The sequence below is a fragment of the Poromitra crassiceps genome, assembly GCF_964638095.1.
Source record: "Poromitra crassiceps genome assembly, chromosome: 5".
Taxonomy (NCBI): Eukaryota; Metazoa; Chordata; class Actinopteri; order Beryciformes; family Melamphaidae; genus Poromitra; species Poromitra crassiceps.
The window spans coordinates 41,294,310-41,305,754 of record NC_139642.1 but is presented as its reverse complement, the minus strand read 5'-3'; the positions used below and the strand labels follow the sequence as shown (position 1 = coordinate 41,305,754).

At 41.7% G+C, this 11,445-nt stretch overlaps 1 protein-coding gene across 2 annotated transcripts in view; it reads right to left on the bottom strand.

Moving 5' to 3' along the window:
- Positions 1–9,719: 9,719 nt before the first annotated feature.
- The window catches only part of LOC310777255 (LHFPL tetraspan subfamily member 6 protein), a 56,380-nt gene continuing 54,654 nt past the window's right edge, over positions 9,720–11,445 (bottom strand). For both annotated transcript variants that reach the window (XM_083637561.1, XM_083637560.1), the window contains exon 4: positions 9,720–10,538. In XM_083637561.1, the coding sequence (XP_083493687.1) occupies positions 10,420–10,538 (119 nt within the window). In that variant the 3' untranslated portion in view covers positions 9,720–10,419. The remainder of the gene's footprint in view (positions 10,539–11,445) is intronic.

Here is an 11,445-nt window from a genome sequence, read left to right as displayed (position 1 = left end):
ACTTCCTTATTATTGTATGACGTAAGTAAAATGTAGCTGTGTCGCACCGACTGGCCTCTAGATGGCAGTAGATTATAATCCCGAAACCCTACTATGATTGATCGGAGGTTTTTAATGTATTTCCCTAAAAATGAAGACCAAAATAATAATGTTACAATGATTAAACCTGCTGCTACACCGTTTGTTTGATATGTGACTGTCTCTTAGAATGCTTTTATACATTATTTGTAGCTATTCTCTCTCATATACTTTTTGAATTCATACATTGTTGTGTGTTGTGTTGCAAAATATGTTTGTCATGTCATGATGCTGCTTTGTTGGACAGGTCTACCTTGAAAAAGAGGTGATTCCAAGTGAGACTAAATGAAAATGATACAATAAAATCAATAAAGGAGAGCACACAATGCCAAACTGTGCACTTTATGAGCTCGAATACCTTAGAGAAATACAATAGAAAAACGTCTCAATCACACTTTGTCTCACAATTGGAAGCAAAAATTAGTCCATCTTAAATAAATCATTAGATAATTTATTGTGAAAATCAAGGCAGATGAACCGACAGACTGAATGACACCGCGCCCCGGGTCATTCAGCCGCCCCCCTCCTCCTCCTGACAGACCGTCCTCCTGACCTGCTCCGAGTATCTCAGTAGCTCTGCCGGGGAAATTGAAGGTGACCCGGTGTGTCCGGGGGTCGGTGTTTATCATCTGGCCGGTCGGGGCCCCGCGGTGAGTCGCGAGCTGCACTGACAGTCTCACCGATCGATCAGCCGCAGCCCGTCACGGGAGAAACGTCCGGGTCATGGCTCGGTGCCAGAGAGGTGGTGACATGTTGGTCATGATGCTAGGTCAAGGGACAGGCGCGACAGGCTACAGTGGATCGATGCAGCATGGCTTGAATGTAGAGGGCGGTATTGTTGTGTAAATGGTGCCTGCAGTCTTATAAGGAGTATGAGCCCGGATAGCTCAGTCGGTAGAGCATCAGACTTTTAATCTGAGGGTCCAGGGTTCAAGTCCCTGTTCGGGCGATATAGTTTTTAAACAGGAAAAAGAAGTAGGCTAGAAATTATCCTTACCCCGCTGCCATGTTTGTTTGTCGCGCGATCGCGCGAATTCAGGCAGCTGATACAAACGTCACCTGTGTCTCAAACACAAACCAAATACATTTGTACGAAAATCAAACAAAAACTCTACATGCAAATAGTTAACTGTTGGTCGTCACTCAGCAGCAGTGTTGGGAGGGTTGGGAGTTACTGTAACGTAAAAAGTAATTAGTTACTTACTACTAGATTTTTAGTTACCCCAAAATTAACTACTTTTTTGCATTGCAGTAAGCATTAAGTAATCTAGTAGTAAGTAACAAATTACTTATTCAAATTTAGTAACTCAATTACAGTTACTGAAATATTAACAGGGCTAGTTACTACCTACTTACTTGTTTAGGACATGAAAATAGTGGACAACTTCAGAGGATCTGGTTTCTGTAAATTCATGTAAATCCACTGCCTATTTAACGTATATTTAACTCAGTCTGTAAATCTCATGTAAATCCAACGTACATTCATATTTATCATCCACAGAACACTTCACCACTCATGTACATATTGTATAGATTTGATTCGATTTGATTGCACTTGCAACCTTGCGATTGCCGTTAGTTATCTTCCTACTTCTTATCCCTGTATATTGATGTAACCGCTACGCTGCATACAGACACTAAGACAAATTCCTCGTATGTAACTTGCATACTGTGGCAATAAAAGTGATTCTGATTCTGATTCTGATCCTCAGTCCTAGTCCGGGGAGAGACACCGCCTCCCACTTTTATGATTCCTTGGAGCGGAAATACAATTGCCAAAAATCATGATTGCCAGAAAATTCCTAAAAAAGATTTAAAAAAAGTTTATTTGTGAAGATTATCTTGCTGAACACAAACGTATCAGTTTCATAAACTGTTAACCACAGACCTTATTTCATAGCCTGGTAAGCCATCAGATCACGTGAACTCACATTTGTTTCAGAATGTGAGCTATGTATCATATCGATACACATCTCACCGATCGGTGGTTTTAACCAGGATACCGTACTTCAGGCAACTAACCAAAATCCCCATACAAAAACCCCATTGACATCCAGACGAGGGAACCAGGCGATGCTAAACTTCTGCATTTTAGGACTCATTCCTGCAGCACTCTATGAGCCCTGGGAGTTATGTCTCAACTTTCCTCCAAGTGCTAGAAGTTAATCTTTCTCCACCTCAAAAAAAGGCATAAAATGTCCATCAAATTTCTCCAAGCAGCTAATTCAAATTTTCTGAAGCCAAACGAGTGCACCGTGGGCGTAAAAGTCCAATGTTCTCCTCATTATCTCCTATAACCTATTTTCCTGTTGCAGAAGACTCTGCTTGCTACTCGTAGGAGAGACCAGATGATTTTCATGGAGGAAAAGGGGAGATAATGAGGTATAAATATTGGACTTTTTGGACCAACAGTCTAACGTTAATTGTTTGGCTGCAGAACACTTGGAAAATGCTGCACACGCTGTTTGGAGAAATCTGATTTGACATTTTTATACTTTTTTTTTATTATACTATATACTTAGACTTTTCCCCCCCAGTAAGATATAACCATGTCCCAAAAAAATAACAGTAAAAGATAGCCCCGTCAACTTCAATAGTCTGGGAGAATGCTGAGATGGTGATGCAGGAGCTAACTCGCTGTGTGTTTTGTTGGTTATTCAAACCCTCAACAAAGTTTTCACTGACATGGGGATGAGGAGATAATAAGTGTATTTTCATTTTTGGGTGAAACCACCAGCTCCAGTACAGTAAGACTTTTCTGGAGCTCACAGTGTTATTGAAGGATCACACAGTATCACACAGTGGGTCAATTATGTGACCAAGACAGTTGGTGATCATCAAAAGGCAAGCAAGCACCAAGAGGCTTTAGAAGACACTCAATTACGCAGAGGGGGACACAGACTCAAACAAGGGTGGCACTGAGTGCAGCATTAATTTATTAAGGGTGTAGACAGGTCCCACATCAGTTTAATCCAACTTTAAACTCAGTCAGAAGTCTGACTTTATTCTCTGAAATCTGAGACTAATCTCAGAATTTAAATACAATTTTCACATGTGGCCCTTCAAGGAGCATAGTTTTGGAAAATTCTTGATGGTCCTGCATCTGGCCATCAGCCAGTACTATTCTACTCCACCCCTCCAGCAACCAGACACCAATTTTAGTATTCTTCTTGGCGACCAACATCATCACACATGAATACAATTGGGATCATTGAATCCACAAGAGTCTCAGCTTTCCAATCATACCCCATTTATACAACCCCAATACTGTTTAGGGACCCCAGTATGCAGAAATATTCAAATAGAATATGCAAAAATAACACCCAGGCTCAGTGGTTAGTGCTGCTGCCTCACAGCAAGAAGGTCCCAGGTTCAAACCCCGGTCCATTCCAGATCCTTTTTTTTATATATATATTTTATTTTCAATTTTTATAGACCATAGAAACAAGACAAACAGGCTCAGACACAGGAAAAGAAAGAAAGAAAGAAAGAAAGAAAGAAAGAAAGAAAGAAAGAAAGAAAGAAAGAAAGAAAGAAAGAAAGAAAGAAAAAATACATCATTGACATTCATCATTACAACGTGGTGCTTTCAGCCGCACAAGGGGCTTATGTGCTTGCAAGAGACAATGCGCATGAGATCCCACGCAAGGGGTCCACGAGACACCACCCCTAACCTCAGTCACTTATCATTCTTAACCTCATCAAAGTATGCCACAAACGAAGAGGAGGAGTGAAGTGAAGAGGAGGACTTCCATTCCTTCAGAATAAGTATTTTGGCAACAGTTGTCCCTAGTGTCAGCGATTGTTGCACAGCTGTAGGGAAGTTCAGAGAGCGTTCCAGATCCTTTCTGTGTGGAGTTTGCATGTTCTCCCCCTGTTCATGTGGGTTTCCTCTGGGACGGGTGCTCCGGTTTCCTCCCACCCATAAAGACATGTATGTTAGGGGTTAATACTCCTGTCAGTGTGTGTGAGGCACTGGCAATTCTAAGTTCCAAGGGACAACAGTTGAAAATTAGCCAACTGGCTAACGCTGGCGCATTTACAGTAATGTTCATTAATGTGCATTGTGCCTCAAATAAATAAATACATTAATTAATCAAATTTAATTCAATTTAATTATACTGCATGCCCCCCCACAAAATAAATACATAAATAAATATTGGATTAGCATAGAGTGGGCATGTCTGTAAAGGGAAAACACGTGAGAGTAGTGAGGACCCGTAGAACCCATTTTCATTCAGATCTTGAGGTGAGAGGTCAGAAGGAACATCCTTCGAAAATGGCCATACCAGTCCCGTCCCCCCTCCCAAATTTATATTAAAAAAAAAACATCTGCCAAAATGTTGCCTATCTTTGGAGCGAGTTAGCCACTTTCCCAACAAGCTATAGCATTACATGGTTGTTGGTACCAATGGATGCCTTAGGTTCTTCACTTCTGTACAGTACCAGTCTTCACTCTAGCTTTAAAAATCATACAGCTAGCCTCTGAAAGACATAAAAAAAAGTCTCTAAAAGTCATATCAGCAGCGGACGCCAGCACCCTCAGGATTCTTGCGGGGCACGTGAGGTGGCCAATCACATGCCCCCCCTAGAAATGCTCCGTTCCAGCCTTAAATATGAGTTAAACTCTGTAAATCAACAACAAGTTGTGCAAAACGAGTGTGGGTGGGTTTCCCTTCCACTACATCTCTGATCTCAGGAGGTATCTGAAGCAAAACACATCACTTTGCACTTTGTTTTGTAACATGTTTTTAACAGCCCAGACTGCAGAAGCTCCGCCCGCCGCTCCCTCGTTGCCGCCTCCTTCGGCTCTGTGGAGTGGAACAACAGTGTTTATATTTGACTAAAGTACAACTATTTTTGGATGTTGTCTGAATCTGCTGTGTTCTGTTCAGAAAGGAGGAACTTAGGGACAAATAGGGGAAACTGGGCTAATCATTAAATAATGTTCATTACAGATAGGCAGCTGAGAAATTGCCATTGTGTGGGTTTTAGTTTTTACCAGACGCTGAGGGCAGGCAGGAGGAGGAGATGGGGGGGGGGGGGGGGGGGGGGGGGGCGCAAAATCATAATAGGTCTAGATTTCAATCAGATGCTGGGACACTTTTCTGTTTTGCTGCTTCAAATATGACAAATGACTGAAATGAAGCAGCGGTGGGCAATGTAAATTCAAACTAAATTAAATGAAAAGCTTCTTCTGTTGCAGTGTTGTCAAAATGCTTTAAAAATAATAACAATAATTTAAAAAAGCTGACCCTTTTTTATTAACTCCATACCTTTTGAGCTGCACTAACATTTTTACATTCAAGGTTATTAAGGAAATATATCTCTTGTAACATAAAATGTCTTGATGTTTTGCCAATCCAATTTCAAAGAGCAGCTTGAAATACATTATAAAAGCCATCAAACAGCACTTCAAGGGGAGGGTTGGGAGTATACGCCCAATGAGCTGGATACTTGACTCCATCAGGGGCCCATTAAAAACCTGAGACATATATACGGTATATTATAATATTACTGGTTATATATATTTTTTAAATGATGTAGGCCTATGATCAGCTCCGTATAACATTTTCCTTTGGCCAGATGGCACATTTACTCTTCAATGTATAGTGTATAAAACATAAGAGTTAAGATGCCAATGTTCAGGTTATCTGTGAATATACGGGTTAAGAGAAAGTAGGACTTTGAGTTAAGAATTTTGTTATTCCATTCGTCTAATAGGCCAATAGACCAAACTTCTGTAGAAGCACACTAGAAGCTGGAGGTCATGAAGAACCAAAACTGCAGTCTATTACATCATGAAGCTGCTTTATCGACAGTGAGCCACTCTGTGAGCCCGTCCAAAGTTAATCCCAACTTTTAAGTCGATATGAATGCTGACACTGAAATCCAGATAATCTGCCACCTTTTCCCCTCTTTCTCAATTCATTTTCCATATCATTTATATATTTTGATCTGTGTGCCTTCACAGATCAAGGCAATGGCCTGCTGTGTGGTCAAGGGAGACTTCCTGTTCTCTGCACCAAACACAGACTCACAAATACCAAGTTTTACTGAGCTCGATTCATACTACACAATCTCCTACATCCGCTGTTAAAAGAGGGTTGTTACTAGTAACCCTGAGAAGTGCTTTCTGAGTTAAATATGGTTCTAAAACCAATTGAAATTCCAAAAAAAAAAAATGTCGAAAATATCATTTTAGAGCTAGTTATTAAGGATTATCGTATGGAGGCTGCATTTCTGAGAGATGGGTTGAAATGCTGTGTGCTTTGTGCTTGAAACTGGGAGGGAAAGTACCAGTGGCCAGACAGCTGTTTACGACTGATTACGGTAGATGCTGGGATTAACTGTATCAAAGACCTTCTTTAGGAACTTGGTGGGGAGAACAGGTAGAGCGCTTGCGCTTCATATCTCTTTAAATATGATAGGGAAACTGCAGCAAATTGTAGTTCTCTCAACTTTTGTTAAATGATGTAATAAACTCCTTACATCTCTGTGTAACAGCGGGGAGTGCTGGAGAGTCGATTACATTGAACAGTAGCTATTTCAAAGTTGTTATGACAGTTTTTCGATATGAGCTCAGTGAATAATGCTGCTCTTGCATCTCTCTTTTTTGCATAATGATAGAGGCTATTTCACAGTTTTTGATAGGGTTGTAAAGTATTTGCACTTTGCAGGTCTTCCATTTATGTTCTGTGTTTCTGCAAACTCTATTTAGGACATTTTCTGAGTGAAGGTAAGGCTTTAGGGTTGTATTTTGTATTTTATTTTATTACTTTCAATTATGCAAAAGCATCCAGTATAGCTGAGCAAGCACTTTTACAAATGTAAACTGAATGGAAGCATGTCAAGCTCACAACATTGTTTTTGAGACTGTGATGGAGGTGTTGATTCAAATTGTGGAGATTTGTGAGGCGGTAGTTTGTAGTTTTAGTGTTTAGCAACTATCCTGTTAAAGTCACTGCGGGCAGGTCTTATCCAGCTTTAAAAATAACAGAAAGGATTTCCTCCACACTGCACAGTGCACACAGGTAAGAAATCAAGGTCTAAGTCGAGTGGAAACTATAATCATCAATGGCCAAATATGAAAATATGAGCTTGGAGACGTTGCCAATGCTAATGTGAAGGTGAGTTAGCAGCCTGCACACAGCTGATTGACAGCCTGAGCTATATGCCCCCTGGCTTCAGAGTTTGCCTCATTTTGTCTGATGCTTGAGGCTCAAAATCTATTTGGAAAACCAGAGCAGAGCAATGACACTTAATATTGTGGAGATTTTGACAGACTATCGGCCCGCAGTGCGTGGCCCGTGGGCGTGGCCTCGCCTGCCCTATTGGCATGCGCAGCGCACAATCGCCACTGTCACTGATGATGTCACAATGCCTATGATGTCACTGATGATGCCATCATCAGTGCCTATGACATCATCAGTGATGTCATAAGATTATTTTGGTCAATAATGATGTCACTGATGATGTCATAGACATTGTGCATCATCAGTGGGACAAAAATGTAAACAGACAGATATTGCCCACTTGCTCCCTTTTATATAAAGGATTTTGACACACTCAAAAAATTCCCTTCCAAAATGAGGATTACTTTGCTCAATTCAAACAAGCCTTCTTTCAAGTCTCTGTCCCTGTCAGTGAGCTTTGATCTGCAACCTCTGATCTACATGGATTTGCTGGTGCAATCTCACCAAGTGTGGCATAGCCGCATAGGTTGTAATGATTTTCAAGTTTCTCTTGCCACATTAAATCCTTTTGCTGTTTTTGTGACTGATGTACCTGTAATTCAGACACGGACTACGTGGCCTAAATTAACTCTGTTAGTTGCCCCACATTGCCTCACAATTCACATATAAACGTGGTGATTTGTCAGATCTAGAGCAGGAACATCCTGCTAATTGCCATTTTTAAGTCGAGTGGGCAGTCCACTCTCTTCAGGATTATTTAATAAATTCAGGCAAAGGAGAGAATATTCTGCTGGGAATTCATCCAAGGCCAGGTAATCGTGCTTTTTCTTGCATGTTTCTGTTACTTTGTCCAACTGCAGTTTTGCAGCACAATATTGCAAAGTATTGATTGTGTTTGTGTCAAAGAGAAAACATTTAGCAGAAATTCCTGGCAAGCAAAATTATCAATGCAGCCAATTATTACACTGGAGAAAGGACAGGCATACTGACCTCCGAGACTTTTTCAGTGCACAGCATGAAACGCCCAAACTGTGTATTCACTAGTGATCCTGGCTGGACATCTTGGGGATCACTTTCTACACACCGCCGGCTCTATGGCTGCCTACCATACACTATGTTGCTGTGATTCAACATCAATTATGCATCAAAATCGCACGCTACTCAGTTTTGCACTTTTTGAGAATATCCTCATGCAGATTGGAGTTCCAGCTCTGGAGGCAGAAATAATCTCATGGTTAGTTCAACCTGAATGGGCCGAGCCAGGTTAGATCAAAGCCCAGTGAAAAAGGCAAGAGGTAAGAAGCTAATATGAAGCCTAGCGCTCTTGCTACTAACTGAACAAATGCAATCTATCCATCCATCATCCACCTGCATCTATGGATATATAGGTCAGCTAATTACAGTTGCTATACCGTACATTTTGACCAGATGTCCTTCTCTGCCTTTCAGGTTTGCCAGTTACACTCTTAAAAAAACATTGAGACTTTTGCTCAACCAATGAGATCCTTTCTGCCTCTGGAGCAGCTCTACCTCACAGCTATCATGCAGGTTACATGTCATAACACAGTCTGCGGGGAGCAAACCTGCACAGCCTGTCAGTCTGGGGTGAGTAAGGGGAGGAACCCTCCAACTTGAAGCCAGCCGAGGCTGACGAGGCATCTGGCTGACACGCAATCGTTTGTGATATCAATCAGCGCAGCAGATCAGAGAGTGAGCAGAATGCAGAGAGGAGCCACACTGACTTATTAAACAGAGCAAGTAACTGAGATAGACATTTCTCAGGAGGGGCTGCTGTGCATTGTGAGAGAGTGGGCCTGCACTAATGAGGGCCACATCCAGAACAGCTGCATTTTAAATAAAGCTGACTTTGAACACTGTTTGGTCTTGAATGAATCTCTCAAGTTGTTTGTTAACCAAAGGAGAAAAAACAGAGGCACAAATGACTAAAAATAGTGACTCGAAAGCTGCGTGCAACTGATGCCTTTGATGATGACACACATAACTGTACAACTGTGGCAATTGCTATGAAGATGTTATATTATTTCGATTCATGGTATGAAAGCAGGTTGAGGAACTACGAATACCCTTTGACATCAAGCAGACGGATGGATGCACAGCTACTCCATGTTTCAGGCTATGATTGCATCATTGGGATTGTCTGGAAGACTCAGCTTTGAAGCGGAGTCCGAGTAACCTGATCAAAAGGCAAATAATCTGACTAGAGGTCACAGGATTTACTTCATCAATAAAGGCAAACGTTAAATTCACAGCGCTGCCCCCCTTGATCCTCTTCATGGATTGAAAAAGGACTCCCACATGTACTCAACACTGCCAAGATCAAGAGGTCATGGGAAAAGCTTTTTAGGAATGTGAGCAGAAACCTGTGCAGTGTTAGCCCTTTACTGCAGGCATGTTCTGGAAGAAAACTTTAAAACAGAATTCCAATAAACGTTTATTTACAAAACGAAAATAATGACAAAAGAATAATCTGAAGTGTGAATACAAAACATGTGCTAATATGATAAAATGCATTATCATACACAACTTATATTTTAAGAATATGTTAAATAAAGTAGGTTTACATTTTTGGAATCTGAAAAGGCTGTGTTTCAGGAAGCAGGCAGCCAAAAGTGGATTGCATTATGTTATAGGGATTATTGCATTTCAGTCTTTGTTTAAGGCAAGGATGAGCCATATAAGGATACAGAAACACTTCACATAACAATGAAGCAATAATACATTTCTCTTCATCACAGGGGGCACTATCACATAAACATCAATGACCAGAGAAGAAGAGGACAAAAAAAAGAGCACTCTTTTTTATATAAAAAAAAAAGAGATAGTTACATAACAATTATACAAATAGGATTGGTCCATATATTTTTCAGTTAAGAATAGCTTTTAGACGTACCAGTTTTCAAAGCTGTGTGTGTGTATGTGTGTGTGCGCTGCATTATGAAACAGTCCCTGCAGTTGTCAGCTGAGCAGTGTCCTATGATGTGCAGGGCACCAGTATGACTGTGAGTCTTTGGTGCCTGCTGCTGCTGTACTGGTTTGAGCCTGCAGAGGCAGAGTCCTCTGCCCTGGGTCACGCCGCCCGCCCGTGCTCTCCGCCTGTCATGACCCAGTCGCCTGGACACCTCCTCTAGTACGGATACTGCTTCTGCTTCTTCCCGGCGAAACAGGCCAGCCAGGTGCACAGGAGCATGGCAGCGGCCGCCCCGGCGCCCGTGCAGTAATACGCCCAGCCGATCTGACAGGACCCTGGGGAGGCAAACAAGACGGTGTTCAAGCTGGGGATGTGCATTGGGAGGTTATTTGGTGACAGTTTGGGGTGGAGGTAGGGTGACCAGGTGTCGCGCTTTATGCGGGAGACAGCACAGCATTTTTATCACTTGTCCCGCGTCCCACATATTGAGACGATGTCCCGCATTTTGATTGGCTCTAGTTTTCAAGAAAAGTCAAACCACTGCAGGACAGACGCTTTTCTAAAATCTGACTTTTATCCAACGGCTGTGACGAGAGCAGGGATGGCTGTCGTCACGGGGCTGTTTGATGTCAATCAACAAATCAAACTGTGGCACACGTGGGTCAAGTGCAGGGTAACCTGCCTCTGCTGGCGGCTACGCCCAATGGGGAAAAGAGCTTTTTTGCTAAATTTGTCAGTTATTTTTCTCAGTTTCACACGGGGGGGAGGGGGGGTATGACGTGAAGCAACACAGGAGTCTCACAAGAAACGTGGCTCAAAAAGAGATGTGCTGATCTATGCGTGCATTCCCACTGAAACATAGAGAACTTTTAGAATTGTTAGTTACATAATATTTTACTGTGGTCTTTTACTGTGATTTTTTTTTGTATGCTACAATCTTATCCACTTTTTTATACATTGTCTTGTTTCCTTGTACTGACTTGAACAACATGATTTTCCCTTGTGGACAGACAATAAAGTACAACTAACTAACCCAAAGATGATTGCCAGACAGATAAGCTAGCTGAAATTATAGTGTTTACCACACTGTGCAGCACTCCCAACCATACAGGTGATCAAGCAGTTATTCTCAACCTTTTTCATATCAAGGACCCCCCAGAACCCCTGGTGGTCCCCGGACCCCACGTTGAGGACCACAGGCTTAAAGTATAAGAGCAAGAAAAGCATTGAGTGAGAAGTGTT